Source organism: Gymnoscopelus microlampas (assembly GCF_963454915.1).
Source record: "Gymnoscopelus microlampas genome assembly, chromosome: 10".
Classification (NCBI taxonomy): Eukaryota; Metazoa; Chordata; class Actinopteri; order Myctophiformes; family Myctophidae; genus Gymnoscopelus; species Gymnoscopelus microlampas.
In genome coordinates, this window is record NC_139947.1 from 17,161,767 (window position 1) to 17,182,970 (window position 21,204).

The 21,204-nt window shown below is 40.5% G+C and overlaps 2 protein-coding genes across 3 annotated transcripts in view; one reads left to right on the plus strand and one right to left on the minus strand.

The window, feature by feature from the left end:
• ift122 (intraflagellar transport 122 homolog (Chlamydomonas)) overlaps window positions 1-16,694 on the minus strand; it is a 50,673-nt gene extending 33,979 nt beyond the window's left edge. The window contains exons 1-14 of the mRNA XM_084069680.1: window positions 16,560-16,694; window positions 13,905-13,971; window positions 13,738-13,822; window positions 13,570-13,648; window positions 12,315-12,391; window positions 11,977-12,043; window positions 11,739-11,885; window positions 8,355-8,430; window positions 6,128-6,319; window positions 5,196-5,334; window positions 4,327-4,529; window positions 1,418-1,555; window positions 623-787; window positions 60-257 (exon numbers count right to left, since the gene is read on the minus strand). Coding sequence (XP_083925806.1) covers window positions 60-257; window positions 623-787; window positions 1,418-1,555; window positions 4,327-4,529; window positions 5,196-5,334; window positions 6,128-6,319; window positions 8,355-8,430; window positions 11,739-11,885; window positions 11,977-12,043; window positions 12,315-12,391; window positions 13,570-13,648; window positions 13,738-13,822; window positions 13,905-13,971; window positions 16,560-16,618 — 1,692 coding nt within the window. The 5' untranslated portion in view covers window positions 16,619-16,694. The remainder of the gene's footprint in view (window positions 1-59; window positions 258-622; window positions 788-1,417; window positions 1,556-4,326; window positions 4,530-5,195; window positions 5,335-6,127; window positions 6,320-8,354; window positions 8,431-11,738; window positions 11,886-11,976; window positions 12,044-12,314; window positions 12,392-13,569; window positions 13,649-13,737; window positions 13,823-13,904; window positions 13,972-16,559) is intronic.
• Window positions 16,695-17,205: 511 nt separating this feature from the next.
• Window positions 17,206-21,087, plus strand: mbd4 (methyl-CpG binding domain protein 4). Of its 2 annotated transcripts, XM_084069718.1 has the most exons (8): window positions 17,206-17,334; window positions 17,550-17,903; window positions 18,018-18,868; window positions 19,005-19,070; window positions 19,231-19,365; window positions 20,078-20,227; window positions 20,333-20,436; window positions 20,811-21,087. In XM_084069718.1, the coding sequence occupies exons 2-8, from the start codon at window positions 17,719-17,721 to the stop codon at window positions 20,883-20,885; spliced, it is 1,566 nt and encodes a 521-aa protein (XP_083925844.1). In that variant the 5' UTR covers window positions 17,206-17,334; window positions 17,550-17,718; the 3' UTR covers window positions 20,886-21,087. The 2 variants fall into 2 exon arrangements, with proteins under 2 accessions (XP_083925844.1, XP_083925843.1); XM_084069717.1 differs by having other exon boundaries at window positions 20,078-20,436.
• Window positions 21,088-21,204: the final 117 nt, after the last annotated feature.

Genomic DNA, 21,204 nt, shown 5'->3' on the forward strand with positions numbered 1-21,204 from the left:
AACCAATCCATAGCACGCGCTCCGTCTTCAAATCAGAAAGGCAACGTGCTGTCAATTACCTGAGGAACCTCAACAGCCGACATGGAGTAGACATGGAGACAGAAGATCTTGGAGCCGTTGTAACCCACCACGAAACCCTGCATCTTCTGCTGGTGGACGGGGAAGTTACTGGCCTTGATGTTGAGGTAGCCATTACCTGAGAAGCACAGCATGTCCTCACACTGGGTGTTCCAAGCCACACTGTTGGCATTGGGCTCCTGGGGACAAGAAGAACAAGAGGATGTGACTGTCACCACTTAAAAACTACTTTAAACTTTAAAAAGCCTGTCGTTTGCTAAAAGCCAAAATGTATTTTGAATTCCAACACTTGGCACTTTAGGCATTAAGACGGTGCAAATCTCTCTGCTCTCTCCCTGTTGAAAATAGGGAACATGAATAAGTAATTGCTACAAAGTGAAGTTCCCAGTAGACACATTATTTTACAATGATAAAGCATTTCAACACCTACCCTTGTCTAATGCAACTACGTCAGTTTATTCCACTGTACCTTTTAAGTAGCACACCTGTAAAACCTACACTACACACAAGTAGATCATAGAAGTTCTGCTCCCTGCTTGCTAACCTGAAAGAGCAGTTCTTTTGTGTTGATGTCGTAGACCAGACAGGTGTTGTGTTCGTCCACCACAGCCAGTTTATTCCGAGAGGCGCTCATGTCCAGGCAGCGCACCGATGTGGTCAACTTCAGCAGAGTGATGGCAAATGGGTTATCAATAAAGATCTTCAAGATCTGCCAGGGAGAATGAAACGATTTTACTCGACAAATTACTCGTGAAAATAGAAGACTCAATGAAGAACGTGTTGTGGATCAGACATAAAAAGATACAAGATACAAGACAAATAAAGTCAGATAGTAATGCATTGTGTGACTTTAAACTGAATTCTTAGATTCAACTCAAGATTTGCATTTGTTACACAAAGTTTTTTTTTTTTAACCCAGCCTCATGGCAGCACATTATGCACACACCTGCATATGATGCTAATGTTTCTAAATAACATGTAAACAGTACACCTGCATTTGATGCTAATGTTTCTAAAATAACATGTATACACACCTGCACATGATGTGAATGTTCTAAAACATCATGTATATATATACCTGTGTTATCACATGCGCTACCATATACATATTTATCCATACATTTATTGTTTTATATATCCTGTTTCTATCTCTTTCCCTTTGTTCTCACTCTACCACTATCCTCTCATGTAATACCACAAAATGATGGAGCACGCACACACATTTTCTTTATTTTTATACCTGTGAACCTGTGATGTGACGAATAAAACATCACTTTTTCTTCGAGGTGCTTGAAGGTGCTGTGCTTAGAATAATAATAATATATATTAATATACTTACTGCCCCGTTCTTCAGTCCTACCAGCAGGCCCTCTCTGCCCGGTGGGCCACCGATGACTTTGATGTAGCGAATCAGAGACTCCATCAGCCATTCCTTCTCCTTGACACTGGTGAAGGACAGACACTGGAGCCTCTTCTCCTATAGAGCGGTACAGTGAGACCAGACACACTGGTGAAGGACAAACACTTAAGTAGGGCCTGACCGAAAGATCGGAGTGGCCGATGTATCGGTAATTATTTGAGTTTTTATGACGATGTCGGTATCGCAAAATATATGCAGCCGATGTGTTCCGATTTGTAACCACTTTCAACCCGGTGGCCATATTTTGGGCATGTTATTATAGGCAAACGTTTTCAAAAGTTTGAAAACATTTTCATAAATAGCTCACAACACATTGCGTTGAGAGCTTGTGGATCGTCTTTTTTTTACCGTTTTTGATTAGGGCTTAAGTGGTTGAATAAAATAAAGTCTGTTTCTTTTTTGAACAAAATATCAGTCAAAACATCAGTAATCGGTGGTTAGGCCTCTCCAATATCAGGATTGATATCTGACCCAAAAATCTGTCATCGGTCAGACACTGAAGCCTCTTCTCCTACAGTCTAAGAGTGGAAACACCAGACAGACCACAATCACACTTGCCAATCACACATGAAACATTCATTCATCCCTCTGGGGACTCTGTCACTATGGTTTTGGCAGAATCATTGTACTTTCACATGTTTGACAATCTGTTAATCTGGCATCGGTCCCTGTTTAAATATACTTGTAAATGTTCCACAAATCAGAACCACATTGTTCCACTCTCCCCTTTAAAAAGGCTGCAAAAGTGTGTCGTAACATCAGAGCCGAACGTTGCAAGGATAGATGCTGATTTGACGCAGACTTTCACAGCCCATTTATATATGGGCTAAAAGCTTGTCTGAGGCGTTGACCGCTAACAGGGCTATTAGCCAGAGATCTGAAGCACCTCCGTCTCACACGGACAGATTGAAAATGATGAAATAACCTCTGTGTTACGGACGTTCCTTCTCCGCCGGCAGCCTCTGTCAGACGCACAGAGACAAGAAGCAGAGAGAACCCCCTGGGGACCCACCAGTGGTTACGCAAAACTGTGGACCTTCTCTCTCACTTCCCTATCTCAGTTATGCGGTCTGAGAGGATATTGAAAGGGGGGGGGGGTAGGTTTGGAGGCACACACACACACACACACACACACACACACACACACACACACACACACACACACACACACACACACACACACACACACACACACACACACACACACACACACACACACACACACACACACACACACACTCACACACACACACACACACACACACAGCTGGAGCCTTTTACAGTGTAGGCAGAAACATCTGGGGAAACTGGCAGCTCCGCACTGCAATCTTTTTCTCTGGGGGTGTTTGGAGACGCAGTGCATGGCAAACCGCTAATTCATTCTGTGTCCATCATGTTAATAGTACGCAAATGTCTCCGCGGCCTCTTTAGGGCTATCTGTCAACCAGACGTTTGAGGACAAGAATGTCACAACAGGTCAGGGGAGTTTAGTTAGAGAAAGGAAGACTTAACCACACACTTTGAGGAGAGTCTCAAAGCGCCCCGGGATGTTGTGAACCAGTACGGTTTTATTCCAAAAACCCAGACTGCATCAGACAAAAGCCAGACTTATCTCTTGTCCCTTTCTGACCTACTCTCTTCAGAGAGACATGTTGGTTCCCACAATTTTCAAATGCGTAGTAAGTAGTCAACGCATGCTGAGGCGTCACACCCATGTTTTCTAGTGGATTGTGGCCAGCGACGGTTTTCTGATGTGTAGTTTGTTTGACTTACGTTGGAGTGGTTGGACCACCGAAAGAAAACTACAAGCTAAATGCCTGCCAAGTGGGGTCTATGACGCATGTTTTTCCCCTATTGGTTGACTCCAAGTCAAACTTCCCCAATGTTAAACTCAATGCTTCAGACGCATTAAACACGACACGCGTCAACTCAACGGCATCAGCGCTGACGCTTCTGACGTGGATGTGTGACTGTGCCCTTATGCCTAATTTATGCTCCATCGTACGGAGGTGTATAAATCAGGCTTAAAGCTAATCTACCCTCTGTAACGTTCCTGTTCTACCCCAAATTCGAACCCGGGTCTCCTCCACAAGTGCTGAACGTTTTACCACTGAGTTAAAAGAGCCAGAATTTTGACCTTCAGGCAGTATCACTTGTCATTACCAGTGGTGTCAAATCAGACACAGGATCTAAATGTCTCTCCTCTAATAGAAAAGCAGGGAGACCAAATACAACCACCCCAATTGTATGTTATATTGCATTAACATACTCGGAATCGGATATACTTGGACAAAATAACATTGTAATCACCCCCAAAAAAAGCTACATAGTGCAGCTTTAATAGTCTGTACTTTGGACGTTCTGAAAATGAGTAGAGAATTACAATTAACATTTTCAATTTCGGCATTTGATGCTCTTATCTAGTGCGACTTACAAGTGCGAGATCGGAATAGCAAAAAAAAAAATGTCCCACCTCCCCTCCACTTCAGTCTCGCCTGTGCAGTCGCGTTAATAAGTCCTACAGGAAACCAAATTAGTCAAAGCCTGGCCAGCTGGATGCTTAGCAGAAATGCAAATAAAAAAATGTGTTTTAAAGCTAAAATACATTTCCTTAGCACACCTGGTGACTGCACCTTTCAACATAACAGAACATAATAACCATCTTTGTAAGTACTCAAAACAAATGTTATTATTTGAACTGTGGTAAAAAACGGGAATTGGTACAAATTTGGGATATTTTGTGTTTAAGAGATATGTGTCGGAGTTCGGGACATCCAGCTTGATACCGGGACAATTCCGGGCCAAACCGGGACATTTGGTTACTCTACCTGACAAAGAATGATATGCTGGGAGCAGACCACCAGTAGGTTGCATTCAAACTTCCTGCAGATCTTCTCCTTGATGCGATAGTGCATGTCTGAAGAGTCATCCGAGTAAAGCTCATAGATGAGGATCTTCTCTGGGAGCTGGATGGCCAGACGATTCCTGTAGATGGCGATCTTCTTCACCAACTCGCGGCATTTGATCCTCACTGGGGGTAAAGGGAGGCAAGAGAGTAGACGAGGGTCACACATGCGAAGCAATTATATCCACACGTCCATTGGGTTACTTCAAAATCCAAACCACTCCTTGCTGTAATTCATTTTTCTTATAAATAAAAAATGCATTGGAAATAATTATAATAGAATGTACAGTATTTGAAAATGTACACCCTGCCTAACCTAATCAGGTTACTTTGGGATAGGTTTAGACACATACTGTATTTTTTTAGCAGCATCTGTCTAGTTTACTGTATACTGCTCAGTTCCTTGCTTTCTTTGCTCTTTGCATATTAAGACTGCATTCACAAACAAATGCACATACACACACCCACACACACACACACACACATTATGTAAATAGAGACTTACACAAACTGCACAGTGCACACACACATTAGGAATATCATATTTAGAAGTGGGACCCATGCACACAGCACCGTCAAGCACCTAAAAGTGTGATTAATGTACATAGTATGTACATACAAGTATGGCATACTTTGCTTTTTTTCACCTTCTATGGTACTTACTACTGTCCTTATCTTAATTCTTTCTTTTGCTATTGTTATTTTACTGAACACAAAGAATTTTACTCTTGCATACTGTAACAATAAAATCCTGAATCCTGAAAACTAGTCGGGGGAAAAAACACAGTGTACCTTTTTGTTCGGTGATGAGGTGCTGGACAATGACATCGGTCATGCTGTCTCTGTAGGCATAGCGATCTTTGTACAGGCCATGAACCGTACTGAAGACAATTTGGTAAAAAGCAATGGTCCCATCTTGGCAGCCCACCGCCTAGACATGAGACGAGACGCGAGAGCATCCCATTAACACCTCTAAGAAAAGACTGAGAGTGACACAATGTTCCTGTTGTTATAGAGACCTGTCTACCAAGGCAAAGAGCCAGCAACCAATTCTCTCCCCTACGCCTTGCCACTTCCAGTTAAATATGGTGAAAAGAGAAGACTCAGAGAGGTGTTATAGCCATGTGTGGGAAAATTATATTTTTCACTCTAGTAATATAACGCTGAATTTATGCAGCTTCATTGGTGAAAACACAAACACACATACATGCACTGTACAGGCACTGTTGATGGCAAGTGCACCGTGTTTTCCTCAGTGTTAATTTATCAATTTGTAAGAGTGTACAAATGTAACCAAACGAGTTAAAGCAGCAATCCATAACGTATTCTTGTGAATAAAATGTTATTTTTCCACTGTTTATGAAAACAGTGGAAAATGGAAAAGAAATGTTTTACTGTGGGCAAAAATAGGGGGGGTACATGGATTCAGAAATCAGGGAACTGAAGCCAAAAAGTTTGATAACAACTTTGGTAGAGTATGAGAAACACAACTGTGGTGGTTGTAGATAGTCTACTGTTCTATTGAGAAAGGTAAGGTACTGTATGAAGCTCAAAACGCAATTAATCCTTTGCCCAAACAGGCTTTCTGTATTAGCTCAGCAGCAGAATTGCGACTTTAAATTAACACTGAGGATTTTACTGCGTGTCTGCATTCCATGGCTGTTTTGCATTAGAGACCTTTTTTACTGGACATGTTTTGTGTCTGCAAAAGACAAGGGACTGACCACATAGTTGGAGTCAGGCTTGACGCGGCACGTCCACACCCAGGAGTTCTGTTCTCCGATGGTACCGAGCCGCACCCCGTCTTTTGTGTAGAGGGAGGCCTTTTGGTCCGACCCGCCCATGATGATGTACTCGCCCTTGGAGAAGTAGCTAATGCAGCATGGGTCGTAGGCGAGAGTCCTGTCTTTCCAAATCTGGTAGACACAAAAAAAAGTGGCTATTTAACAAAACCACATGAACCCTAGCGTCCCTATTTTGTGGGGTAACATTCGGTGGAAATAGCCGATCTGTAAGCTCAGTAATAAGCATAGTAATAAACCATAGTGTAGAGCAAAAACAGGACAGGGCCTAGTATAGAGCCCTGGGGGACTCCGGTCAACTAAGTATATAGGTTTGGGGTTCGCTGCTAGCCAAGTGGTTAAGGCGAGTCTTAACCACTGATTGATGGCGAGTCCCCAGTTCCACCTTTGCTGCATGTCACTCCCCCATTCTCTCTCCCTGTTTCCTGTCTCTCTACACTTAACTAACGTAACAATCAATAATGGCAAGAAAAGTCAGAGGGGGAAAAAAAAACAAGAACACAAAGTATATAGGATTTAAGTGGTTAAAACAATCAGTTTCTTTCTCTTATTCATGGGCCAGGGGTCTGGTCCAGCACTTTCCACTATCTGAGCCTAATGCACATCAAAGTCCCAAAACACGTTCAACAATCCTTTTGAACCTCTGACTAAAAGATAGATTAAAGAAAGGCAACCGTCTCCCACTTCTAAGTAGACTGTATTGTACTGTAACTCAAGGTCCATTTGAGCAACGTCATATCAGTTTCCCAACTCGGTGCATCTGTTTCTCCTCTACGTTGGAAAAGAATCGCCTGACAGTCCATACTTAGTTTGGACTAGCTCTTTTCTTTTATTACGGACTATTCTAAGCACTGTAATCAAAACAGCATGTTCAGTTAAACAGATAAATGGGCTGGTGACAATGTATGAGCCTAAGGTCTCATGGCAGAGTAATGAAGGGTGCATATTTTTCTGTAATTACGGTATTGCCCAAGGGGAACAGGGGGGAGAGAGAGCCGCCATTATTAAAAACTGAACACGATCACTTCCAATGCACGGTTGTGGTTCCAATAAACCTTGACAACCTGATTACAACTGGAAATACATACCTTAAAGTTCTGTAAAGTGTTATAACTACCTTATGTTTTGGACAGAGGGCGTATTAAATGATATTGCTCCTTTGTTGCTATAGTGGAGTGAGCAAATGATATATTATTTAACCAATCACTAATTCCCTCCTCAGGATGAGGCCTGTCTTCCTGTGGTCATCAACAGGTCCCTTTAAGCTGTTTATAGTGGCAGAGCTCCACACTCACAGTAAAGAGACACCAATTGTGGTCACATGTTGTAAATGCATTAAAGGTGAATTTCACTTTGAAAACACTTCTGGTGTAATTTTCACGTCTACTCTGGATTGTGTGTGCACCCCAGACAGTTTTTAAGTTGCTTGATTCAATATTTAGATATGTGATATTCATTTGATCAGACACACCACCTCCTATCTAAGCCCATTCAACTTCAAACTTCATGTTAGGCTCACTGAAAACACAGTGAGCCTAACATGTCCCTGCTTCTGGTGTCCTAATGAAAGGGGAGACCTTCATTTTTTTATTAATTATTTTATTCATAGACTTCATGGATTTCATGCATGGACTTACAGGACTCCTTGATGCATTATTACATTAGAGAAAATATTAACATAATGAAACAAGTAAGTAATCAAATATAATATCAAGCAACTTAAAAAGAAAATATATTTTATGGCCGGTGGGGATAGGTTTTTATCCCTGCTTCTGGTAAGATTGAATTAAATACATGCATTTCCTTTTGGGAAATGAAGACTTGTCTGATATGTTTGATATTTATGTTTGATAATATAACAATTTAACAATTTAATTAAAAATGTATGTTGACCACATTAACCCCGGCAGCCTAGCCTCGTTCCCAGGCTTTTGTCTTTTTTTGATTAGAAAATAGAAAAAACAGCATATCTACAAGCTCACAACACGTCATCGCGGCATGTTGTGAGCTTGTAGATCGGCTATTTTTGCTATTTGTTGTACAAAGAAGTAGCCTATGTAGGGCTTTAGTGGTTAAGAAAATGTCCCCTTCTTTTTTTACAAATCAAACCTATGTAAGCCTTCGTGTAGTATTGACTTGTGTCACTCACCTGCTTTCCGCTAAGCTGATAGAAGGACAACTTTCTGCCCCAATCTGCCACAGCCAGAATGTCATTGTGCTCATCCCTAGGAGGGTATAATACAATGGCTTTAGAGAGTGTTTCTGACAGCTGCAGCATATTTAGAACACATTCGTTGCTGACATAATGAGGATTTAGCTAATGTCCAACGTTCCCAAAGCTATAACATCCGATTTGTCATCCTGTTGGCTTCGTCACCATCTTTACACATTGATTTCATTCTGCCTTTACAGTAACTAATCTGTCTGGAGTGGTTTCAATCTGAGAAGCTTTCCAGCAGCAGTTACAATATGCAATTTACAATGTAGGCATTTAGCAGACGCTCTTGTCCAGAGCGACTTACACGCCTTGATTGAACTAGTCAATAAATAAGGTAAATAATCACATAAATAGAGTGCAGAGAGAACCGTGAAGGTTTCTCAAAGAGACTAGGATACCAGGTAAACTACAAACCTAGCATCTGTCTAAATAACATACATATATCTACTGTAATTCATATTATGTACATTTGAAACAGTTTGTAGAGTCTGCACACCAAGCCAAATTCAGATTTACTTTATTAGTAGAATACTAGACAACATTGGAATCAGGTCAATTTAAAACACCTGTTCTGTTAATTTTGCTGACGCTTGTGTGTCTCTCTCTCTCTCTCTCTCTCTCTCTCTCCGTGTCTCTTTCCTCTCTCCATCTCTCCCCCCCGACATGGTCAAGGCAGATGGCTGCCCACCAGAGCCTGGTTCTGCCTGAGGCTTCTTCCAGTTAAGAGGCAGTTTTTCCCTGCTACTGTTCCAAAAATGTGTGCTCAGGGTGAGGGGGGTGTCGGGTCTAGGGATGCAACTATCCATATTTTATATTTTTGAAAAGTTTTAAAAATGTCCGCCTAATGACATGCCCAAAATTGGGATTGATTATAAATCGATTATATTATTATTTTATTTTTTTAAATAATTAATTAAATGGATTTGTTTGATTAACTGTTGCACCACTAGTCGGGTCTCTGCTCTTATCTGGCCTTATTATTTTCTTTTACTTTTTGAAACATTTTCTTAAGGTAGGGTAGGTGATCTTCTTTGGTTAAAATAAGTGTTAAATAGCTGTATATTCTGATTGTACTGTAAAGTGTCTTGAGACAACTTGTTGTGATTCGTCACTATAATAACATTGAATTGAAATTGAACCTGATGTGTGATGTCACAACAGGTAAGAGTAGACACAGGTGTAGCTGATGTAAACATTGTTGCAAAACTAAACACGCTTCGAGAGTCAAATGATGGTAAAATCGGATTTGGCTTCTGTAACAAAGGGAACGTTTTGCTGTTGTTTTTATGTTGTTCCAACTTTTGTATTACTATCTTGGACAGGGCTCCCTCAAAAAAATGGGAAACATGTTCCGTGGATAAACTATGTAGTGTTATATTTTCAAGCCTTTTCTTTTTACTACATTTTTTTCTACTGCATGTATTCTCTCACCATGTTATTTATGATCGCAACAATGTTTAGATTAGCTCCACCTGTGACGATAAAGTGTATGTATTTTGAATGACTGAACAGGTGTTTTAAATTGACCTGGCAAAGATCTACCATGAATCAAAACATTGTCTAGTTTTGTATTCATAAAACAAGTCTGCCTTTGACTTGACGTACAGAATCTACTTGTCTCAAACTATGTGTTGCACTTAACCCAGCACCTACTGTCTATGTGCATATAAACTCTGTGAAAAACTTGTGTGTGGGAACCTCTATTTCCACACACCTGTCCCATTCTCTACGTCAGCGGCTCCCATCCTTTTTTTCCTGGAGCCCCCCATCTGAACAAGCTGAGACCCCTCACACAACTCATGCACGCACGCACGCATGTACCCTTGTTTTTCAGACATGTCCCTTTACTCATATGATGAATAGCAACAATAGCCAATCTATAAGCTCACAATGCATCGTGGTATGGCTATTATTATTTTCTTTTACTTTTTGAAACACAAACTTCTTTGGTTAAAATAAGTGTTAAATAGCTGTATATTCTGATAGTACTCATTGCTATAGAGCATGGGTCTTCAACAGGGGTCCGGGACCCGTAGGGGGTCCTCAAAGTTACTACTGCTGCCAAATATTTGTGTGATAGGATCTTTTTTTTCTTCTGTTGAAGAGGTTTGGTGTAGAGGGAAAAAAGAGCAAACCAAGTACATAGCCAAAGGTCAAGTTTACTAAGTATATAGGGTTTAACTGGTTAAATGTCTGAAATAAACAAAAAAAACATGAATTTACTCAACACTGATGATAGTGCTGTCAAACAAGTCTATGAAGCTATATATGAAATCTATGAAAATGTTTAATCTGCAACACAGCTCTATACAATACAGTATGTAGTGTGGGTCCCTGCTTCATCTCTCAGCTAAGGGGTCCTTGGCCTGAAAAACTTTGAAAATCCCTGCTATAGTGTTTGTTCAGTAACGGGAGTCTCTCAATGTCTCTCCAGCTCTTTATTAAACAAAGGTTGGGATACTAATTGCATCCAATCAGGATAGAGAACTCAGACAGGATACAGATTAAACAAGTGAAATTAGAAGTGATGACACCAAGAAATGAGCAGACAAAATTGGAACTGGAACATTATAAAGATTAAGCTGATAAATGGGTACTCTCTCCTGATTGGCTGAAAATGTGCAACCACCTGAAAATGTATTTTCTGTTTATTGAAGAACTGAAGAGATGGGGAGACTCCTGTTACTGAACAAACACTCTATAGCAATGGTTACTATCAGAAAATAGCGCTTTAACATTTTAACAAAAAACTTTATTTAACCAGAAATGATCACTTACCCTACTTTTAACAGTGTTATTCACAATGATGTTACATGTGGGAGTTAGGTATGATTTTGTACAACATGTATATGTTTAAAGTTTTGGACTACCCCCCCACCCCTGTGATCTTTGCAGCCCCGGACTCCAGGTTGTGAACCACTGCTCAGCCTAAGCCTTCTCTCTGTTTATGCTTTGGCTATAGAATGAGTCTAAGAGGAAGCACAGTCGCTCCCAAAAGGAGCTCCCATCCACAGCTCCATCAACTTCTCTCTCACAGAACGTCACTGCCACCTGTTGGTCCTAACTGGGCCATTCACTTGCACTCAATGCATGTGTGAAAATTATCAACAAATCCTGGTGACTGGCGATCAATGAAACTTTAAAGAACCATACATAACACAAACATTGTGCATTAGTTGTATGTAGTTATTCTACATTATTATATTGTAATTTTATGTTTTTATCTTTTAATTATAAACTTGGCACACTTGAAAAAGAAGTCTCTTGTTTGTCAATGCATTTTCCTCAAGTATAAAGAGCTTAGAAAAGACTAACTTTGAAGGGTTCCAAGCGATGGACCAGATAGGAGAGGAGGAACCTCCTGGTCGCTCTATTTTAACCTTCTCCTCCCCATTTTTGTTCCGGATGCTCACCACTCCGTTCATCATGCCCAGGGCCAGGTACTGGCCATCGTTTGTCCATCTGAAGATGAAGAAAAAATGCAAGGTAAAGTAAAGGGTCTGTGAAGTAGCAGCTAGTCATAACAAACAGCTGATTATTTTACAGTACATACCCACAGCATGTTATCTTGCTGCTCACTTTATGTTTGGAAACAGATTTCTGCTCTGGAGACCACAGACCTGAAACAAGTACAGTCTGTTCATATCTGGTGCTCCAAGGGATATCAGAACACACATTAACACATTAAAGGATTACATTTAACCACTTTCAACCTGGCATCCCAGATCATCAAATGTTCAAAAATGAATAGCAAAAATAGCATATCTACAAGCTCACAACGCGTCGCAATGCGGCACTTTGTGAGCTTGCAGATCGCCTATTTTCGCAATTCGTTGTATGATGAAGTATATATGGCTGTGTGGTTAATAATAACCGTGTCAATATACTCACCAAAGTCCCCAGAGGAGCAAGAGGCTAGTTGGTGAGTGACAGGGTTGTATGCAACACACTGGATGGCGTCATTGTGGCTACAGATACATATAAAACAAAAAACAAAGAACATACCACCCAATTTTAGCACCGCAGACAAGTACCTTCTCAAAATACTATTGGTAGCCAGTAAGAAGGCTATAACCAGGAAATGGCTGGACAAAAAACCACCAACAAAGGGGGAGTGGATAGCCATTGTACAGAACATATACGAAATGGAGAAACTCACATATTCTGTAAGACTCCGTATGGATACATTTTGTAAATATTGGTTAAAATGGATATTACATATGAAAATGGTAGGGTTGTCCGATATTGGCTTTTTTACCGATAACCGATATACCGATATTGTCCAACTCTTAATTACCGATACCGATATCAACCGATACCGATATATGCGGGGATTATTGTGATTAGGGTAAGCTCAAATTTCATATCACACACACCATATACAGTAAGAACTCCTGTAACTTATTTATAAAGCAGAAAAAAAAAAAAAAAAAAAAAAATTTTTTTTTTTTTTCAAAAACCGATACCGATATTTTCCCGATATCAATTTTTATGCTAATATCGGCCGATAATATCGGGAGGCCGATAATATCGGACATCCCTAGAAAATGGTTCTGTGAAAGATCTTTAAAGATGTGGGTTTTTTGAATGTATGTCCGTATGTATGTACGAGTAGGTGAATCTGTACTATGCGTGGAGATACCTTGCTTGATTTATATTTTTATGTTATATACTTTTTATTTTTGTACACTTTATTGCTTGCTTTTTATTTCTATGTATACGTGCTTATGTGTATTTTCTTTCGTATATATTATATACAGTATATATATATATTTTTTTATTATTATTTTTATTTGAAACCTGCCCAAAAATCAGGAGTGAAACATTGGAATATCTACCGACAAACTACCATGGACTTTAACAGTAAAGACAAACAAACTGAGATCTCTCAACAAAAGGACTGAAGTTACTTCAAATAAGGATCCCTCTCATTTCATCTGGACTGAATAGCCCTCAACATAAGAGTGTTAACTATACCAGAAATGTACTCATTTAATGTAAATGTGATGCCCAACATGACCTACCTTGCTCTAAAAAAAAAAGAATAAAAAGAAAGTTAAAAAAACAAAAAACAAACAAAGGATAATTGAAGAAAGACTATGGAGCATGGAATAACACTACAGCCATGTGTGAAGGTAAAACCTACGTGTATTTCAAAATGCCCTCCAGTTTAGATGTCCAGATGATGATGCTTTTGTCTGCAGACCCCGACGCAAATCGTTTCCCTGCGGAACAATGCAGCATTGTGTGAGACAACAGCTGTCGCTGCACTCAGAAATGTCTGGAGTACACAATGTAACAACTAGCAAAGTACCATCTTTGGCGTAGGCGACACAGTACACTGTGTCCTTATGTCCTTTCAGGGGCTGAATAAGAGTTCCCTCTCCTGTGTCGTACACCTGCAAAGAGTAGTGAGATGATAGTTGAGGCCTTCTTTAACCCTCCGTGAGGACAAAATTACATTTAAAAAGCCAGTCTTACCAGAACACGATTTCCAGCAGCAAGAATCAGTTGGCTGCCATCTGGCTTGAAGGCAAGGTCGTAAATACTGGGATGTTGGAAAACAATGGAATTATATCTCCATAGACAATGATAATCACACAAACAAACATCACACTGAGCTTTCCTTTTCTGTAGGCAAGGCAAGCTGAAAACAATTCATCATTCATCAGAATTCATTATTTCAAGGAATTTGGTTGGTGCCTTGAAATACAGGGTGTAGTACAGGATGTTGCTAGAGTGTACTAGGCAATTCCTAGGCTCTAGGGTGCTGTTGGGTATTGTATGCTGTTAGACTGGTGCTAGGGTGTAGAAGGTGGATTATAGGGTGTTGGGCAGTTATTAGGTTGTAGTCGATGGTTGCTTAAATGTATTACATGGTTGATAGGGTATAACAAGTGGTTGTTAGGATGTTAGTGGTTGCTACTGTAGGGTGTTGCTATGGTTAATAGGTGGTTTATAGGGTGTGCTAAATGGCTGCTGGGGTGTAACAGGTGTTGCTAGGGTATTGGTAAGTGGCTGGGGGTGTACTGTATATAGGCAGTCGCTAGGTGTGTGTCTGTGTGCTCACATATATGTGTGTGTGTGTACGTAGTTGTACGAACTCTTGTTTTATTTTTGTATTGTTTTATTGGATCTTGTTTAGTCGATACACTTATTTGTTTTAGCTCGTGCTCATTTGATTTTGCCATTTTTGTCTCATCTGTTTAAGAAAGTAGGTAGCTGATATATTGCACTTTTACCTTAGCGCTAGGTATACTCTTGGTTGCTTGTTTTAGCAGGAAATGTACTTAAAACTTCTGGTGATTAGTAGTTTTCGTTCCCTACCTATGTTGAATACACTTATTGTAAGTCGCTTTGGATAAAAGCGTCTGCTAAATGACTGTAATGTAATGTAATGTGTGTGTGTGTGTGTGTGTGTGTGTGTGTGTGTGTGTGTGTGTGTGTGTGTGTGTGTGTGTGTGTGTGTGTGTGTGTGTGTGTGTGTGTGTGTGTGTGTGTGTGTATAAGCAGGGGTTCAAACTGTCATAATTCAAAAAGCATTTCAGTGGAATCTGCCTGTGGCTCAGTCAGTTAGTGCATTAACCACATACTCCTTCACAAGGAGCAGAGTTTGACCAGTCATACCAGACATTACATGTCTCGCTACACTTTCCTACGAACATTTAAAAACAGAAAGAAAAATGTTTTAAACGTAAAATAATAACTAAAGGGACTTGAACCAGCCAACCAGCACAGTGAGATACACAGCTAGTGGACTGATTTGACAGAACTCTTCGTTTTGACTTTAGAGTGTGGTGCATGGGTTCAAACACACAAACAAACAAACAAACAAACAAACAAACCACAGCTTATAGAATGTATACATAGATAAATTAGATATACATAGACAAATAGAGCAGAGGATTGAGAGGAACCAGCTGAATATTTTGTGCACAGGACAGGTATAGTGTAAAAAATGCGGGTGTAGAGATTTATTTTAGAAAATGTGTGAGAAATGAATTATTCACAGTCCTACATTACTCTGATCCAAATCACTGCATTCTACCCAGCTGGCAAACCAGCTGGGTAGCTTTGGGGTCATTATAAAGATCAAAGGAAATTATAATAATAATAATTATTATTATTATAATACAAGTGCGCAAGCTTTCAGATAGCCCATTAAATATGGCAGCTATGCAAATTTTGCATTTTCTATATAGTTACATAGCTCAAGTTAAATAGCTGTGTCCAACAGTATTTTGCAAAACGAACACGTGTATCCTGACCTGCAGCAAAACATAAAGGCTGTCGGTAGCATTCTTCAACATTGTGTAAACGACAGTGCAGTGGTGTAAAGTAACTAAGTGCATCTACTCAAGTACTGTCCTTACAGTTTTGAGGCATGTTTTACTTTACTGGAGTATTTACAATTTTCGGTACTTATACTTCAGTACTTACAATTTTCGGTACTTATACTTCTACTCCACTGCATCTCAGAGGCAAATATTGTACTTTCATCCCAATTATTTGAAAACTTTAGTTAGTTACTTTGTAGATTTTGATTATTATTACAAAACATACATTAACCACTTCAGCCCTATACATTTCAGCCATTTGAAAATAGCCGATACAAGCTCACAAATGTGTCACGATGCCACACATTGTGAGCTTGTAGATCTGCTATTTTCAAAAGAGTTTTGTGAAATGGGACAGTCTGCATAACGAGTACTTTAGCTTTTTGTACTTTAAGTATCTATATTGATGCCAATACTTTTGTCCTTTTACTGAAGTAATTTTGAACAGAGTATTTTTATATTGTGGTATTTCTACTTTTACTTAAGAAAGATATTCTACTTATTCAACCACTGGTGTAAACGACAGTGTAGCTTGACGCTCTATATTTGCCTGAAAATGTCTTTGTTATGGCAGCACAAATACAACACATGAGGCCAGACGGCCAGTCACAACGCCATGATCTCCTCTGTTGTATGTACAGCATCGTATTAACGGTAGATGAGCATATTTCATCTCCCATGCTAACTGATGCTAGCAATAGTTTACATAGCAACGGACCGTTGCTAACCACACATCACAGCATCCATTCCTCCTGCATGCATGTTGTTGGCCTCAAATAAACATGTTCTTTCTTCTTACCATTGTTCAACTTTATCACGATCGTGCACTTTGTCTATCCACGTGGGCACGGTCCTCATGCTGCTGATGTTTAAGTTATAATAATCCTGCTCTGTTTTCAACAGGTTGTTGTTGCTTAGTTAGCGGACAGTTGTCATTCTGGGCTTTTACTGTATGTGTCGCCACTGCGCAGACTCCGCTCTGGTAGAGTTGCCAGCTTTTTGTGAGAGAAACAGGCAGCCAGGTCTATGAAAACAAGCCCAAAAAAGCGAGCCCGTCGCCCTTTAAACTGTACAGTGGCTATTTGAAAATAGCCGATCTACAAGCTCACAACGCGTCGCATCAGCTTGTAGATCTATTTATTTATTTTTAATGTTGAGGAAAATGTGAAAACATTTGGAATATTTTCCAAACATTTTAACAACACAAATCTTGTATGGGGGGGGGGGTCCCTGGCATAAAATGTTTTCAGATGGGTGGGTTTAAACAACATTTAGGAAACAGGCCCAAATAAGCAACTACACTTTACTTTAGAAACAAGCCCAAAAAACGCAACCCGCGCAACTACCAATTAAGAAGAAATAAGCCCAACACCGCTTATAGTAAGCGGACATGGCAACCCTATGTTCTAGTACTTCCTGTGTGGGGCGTGTTTTGTGTACGCGCCATAACGTCATGACGTATTTTCTCTGTTTACGTTCAGATGTTGTTGCATGACCACCAGGACCCTGTTTTACAATGCTTTGCTCTACCTTGCTATAAGAAAGAGTGAATGATCTTCATGGGAACCATTCAGGTAAAAACAGATGCAATGATGCATTTTTTTAAACGATTTCGATTTGTGATCCTCCTGTTGATATCCCGCGATCCATATCAATGCAATCTTGCATTGGACCACAATGCACAGGAGGACCACAATGGAAACAAGTGTTTTTGTGTTATCCTTTTAGCACCATTGTATAATCGTAATCAGTCAGAGCGATAATGCCGTTTCCATTCATACATTTTCAGATGGAAATTCTATTCCAAAAGAGTCTAAAAAGAGATGATGACTGCTGATGTCGGTCACTGGAACTCATTATACCAATGGCACAGAGGGGACTTCATCCTTCATCCCCACCGTTAAGCTCAACTGCAACACAGATCTCATTGAGATCCATATTGAGATCATCTCAATAATATGGATCTGACTGATGCTCAGTCAGGGGCTAACGACAAAGACAGAGACTCTGTTGATGACCAAAGTCACAAGGATGATGAAGGCTCATCATGTCATTCTTCTAAAATGCCCCCAGGCTGGACCAGAGTGGTGAGGCAGCGTAAAACTGGCAAGACAGCAGGCAAAGAAGACGTCTACATTACAAGGTGACTCTGGGTTCTGCAGAATGTTTATCTCGCAAGGCTTGAAGCCTTAAAATCAAATGGCAAATTGATGTTGGTCAGTACAACACAGCTAACAGATGTTCTCTTTTGTTAAAGTCCCCAGGGCCAGACGTTCCGGTCCAGAGCATCTCTGCAAGCATTCCTTTTAAAAGACGGAGAGGAGGACCTACACATAGATCTCTTTGATTTCACTAAATCCAAGAGTGTCACTGTCACAGATCCACCACTCCTCTGCGTCGATAAAAAAACGAGTCGGAGAAAGAAAGAAGGGCCACATAGACGGAGGACAATGAAAGAAGATACTGAAACACTGGACCAACCTCCAAGTAAAACCATAAGTGCCCCTCCTGCTTCTATGTCCCGCAAGCAGAACATCATAGCTGCACATCAAAGCATCACGGCTGAGCAGAATGTGGACAGTTCTCCTTTGATCAAATGTGACGTCAAAGAGGATAGTATAAACAGAAAGAAAGATGGTAGCAAAGCTAATGGTGAAATCACGACAGAGGAGGACACACAAATGTTTCACAGTTCTAGTGAGGAAATTGACGGGACCGCGAACTGCAGCACGCAAACCTCTCTTCAGGTGTCTTCTGCAACAGCAGTGGATGATGTTAACCTGGAGAAAGGCGGTCCGAGGAGGGGCTTGCTGAGAGAGAAGCTACTCAGACTGGGAGCTCCCGCTGGCCCACAGAACACTTGTAACAGTCAACAGGACGCACAGGCACAGGCAGTCTCACTGCCTTCGGTCCCAATACTGACTGTTGAGCCTGCCACTGACAGTGAGGCTGAGCAGAGTGTAGATGAGATAAACGATCAAGAACATGGTGACATGAAGCCTCCTGCAGAACTGGAGGCTGATGCTGTCACTGAGATGAATTCAGAAGAGGTTATATCGCCTGACACCAGCAGAGGGCACTGTTCACCCATGAGAGATTCTCAGACTTGTGTGTATAGTCCACTATTATGCAGTCTGACAGCTTTGTCTAGACTTCAGTCATAAAACATTAATCCTTTTGTGTGTATACCTTTCATGATTTTGAAACTGATCTACGTGCTAAATATGTAATCGTTTCTCCCCAGACTCCAAACTACTGGGAGACCACCGGAAAACCAGTCCTTATTTCAGTGGGAAGTCACTGAGAGATGGTAATAGTTCAGTGAGTTACATGGTTCTTTGAAACATGAGACATCGGTAACATCCATTGTTTGTCAATGTCAGAAGTATGCCTTTAATCACCTGTGGCCTTTGTAGGATTATGGGAAGTTCTGTGTGTGACTTAAAAAGACATGTCTTGCACCTATGCAGGCCCGAGTCCACCCAGGAGAAAAGCATTCAAGAAGTGGACTCCTCCCAGGTCCCCATTCAACCTTGTACAGGAAACCTTGTTCCATGACAGTTGGAAGCTTCTGGTGGCCACCATCTTTTTAAACAAAACCAGTGGTGAGGAGACCAATATGCATGCAAACAAACTTGTACAAACACACACACACACACACACACACACACACACACACACACACACACACACACACACACACACACACACACACACACACACACACACACACACACACACACACACACACACACACACACACACACACACACACACACACACACACACTACTGCAATACACTAGATGTTGTAACAGTCTGAATTTCATCGTAAAACCCCTTTTATCATAATGTTTCTTATCTTTTATACAAGGTGTTTGTGTGATAGATTTTTTTTTTTTACATTAATCACTTTAATTCTATAATTCCTTTTCTGAGGGTAACATTAGCCGAAAATAGCAGATCTACAAGCTCACAACACCTCGCAGCGCGAGGCGATATAAGCTAGTAGATCGTCTATTTGCGGCAAAGGGGTTTGGTGTAGGGAAAAAAGAGCAGGTCAAGTACAAGTTTTCTAAGTATTGAGGGTTTGAGTGGTTAACTGTCTAAAAATACACATTAACACAAATCCAACATTGATGATAGTGCTGTCAAACTAGTTTATGAAGCTAGCTATCTATGAAATCTAGTGTATGAAAAGGTTTAATCTGCAACATAATGTTTTACAATATGTAGTGGGGGTCCCTGCTTCATTTCTCTCTCAGCTAAGGGGTCGTTGGCCTGAAAAACGTTGAAGACCCCTGTTTTTATACTCTAGGTAAGATGGCAATTCCCATGTTGTGGCGTTTCTTTGAGCGTTACCCGTCTGCAGAGGTAACCCGCCAGGCGGACTGTAAGCCCATATCTGAACTTCTACAGCCACTGGGCTTAAACGAGCTCAGAGCAAAGACACTCATCCGCTTTTCAGGTGAATTCATATCTTACGCCTTTAGCCTGAGTAGAAATATAATTTATATGGATATATGTCCTTTTTCCATGACAAACATCTCACAGTCAATGTCCTCCTGTACAGAGGAATATCTCAATAAACAGTGGCGGTACCCAATAGAGCTGCATGGCATTGGAAAGTATGGCAATGATTCCTACAGGATCTTCTGTGTGGAAGAATGGAGAGAGGTGAGTGCAAATAGAATCATTCTATTCAGTGGCTTACTACTGTATAGTCTCACGTAGCCTGATGATCAGAGATCTCCGCCTACCGATACACCTGGGGTAATCTAAGTTAGTGGAGAAAAACACCAGCATTAACAAACCTACGCCTACTGCTTTGGAAAACAGTCATTATACCGTCTTTGTATTAGTTTTGTGATGCTATTTTTTCACATTTCCGAATTGTATCCACCGTCCATAGCTCATTCATTGAATTTAGATGTCAACGTATCAGTAGGCAGAGGTTTTGGTCGTCTGGTTACGCGAGACTAGTGGCTTACTATATCATATCATATTCATTTATAATTAACACTTTGTATGTTTGTGTATCTCTATTAAAGGTGACCCCAAAAGATCACAAGTTAAACAAATATCATGCCTGGCTGTGGGAGAACCATGAGCAGCTTGGAATCTGAAACGCCATTAAACAAGACAAACCTTCAAGAGACATTGTGTGTAGCATGCATGAGAGAGTCTGTTACATCACTGCAGAAATCCAATTATCCAACAATTATGTCTTATTGAGCTCGTCTCTGAATACCTTATGTTCAGAGGTAGTGTTTGCCTCTCTTTGTAATTTTACTCAACGTTGATTAAAGATGTTTTTCTACTTTAAAAGGTTTGTCCTGTTATTATTAGTTAGTATTGATGTATCTATTTACATATACTCAAGAATCAAGGGGGGTTAATTTGTCACTTATGCAGCAAGCAGCAAAGTGTTGGTGTGGCACCACA

Coding starts and splice junctions, on each gene's coding strand:
- mbd4 (XM_084069717.1), top strand. CDS start 17,719: ATGGATCTGACTGATGCTCAGTCAGGGGCTAACGACAAAGACAGAGAC. Junction 17,904..18,017: donor GAAGACGTCTACATTACAAG/GTGACTCTGGGT, acceptor CTTTTGTTAAAG/TCCCCAGGGCCAGACGTTCC. Junction 19,071..19,230: donor TGGGAAGTCACTGAGAGATG/GTAATAGTTCAG, acceptor GCACCTATGCAG/GCCCGAGTCCACCCAGGAGA.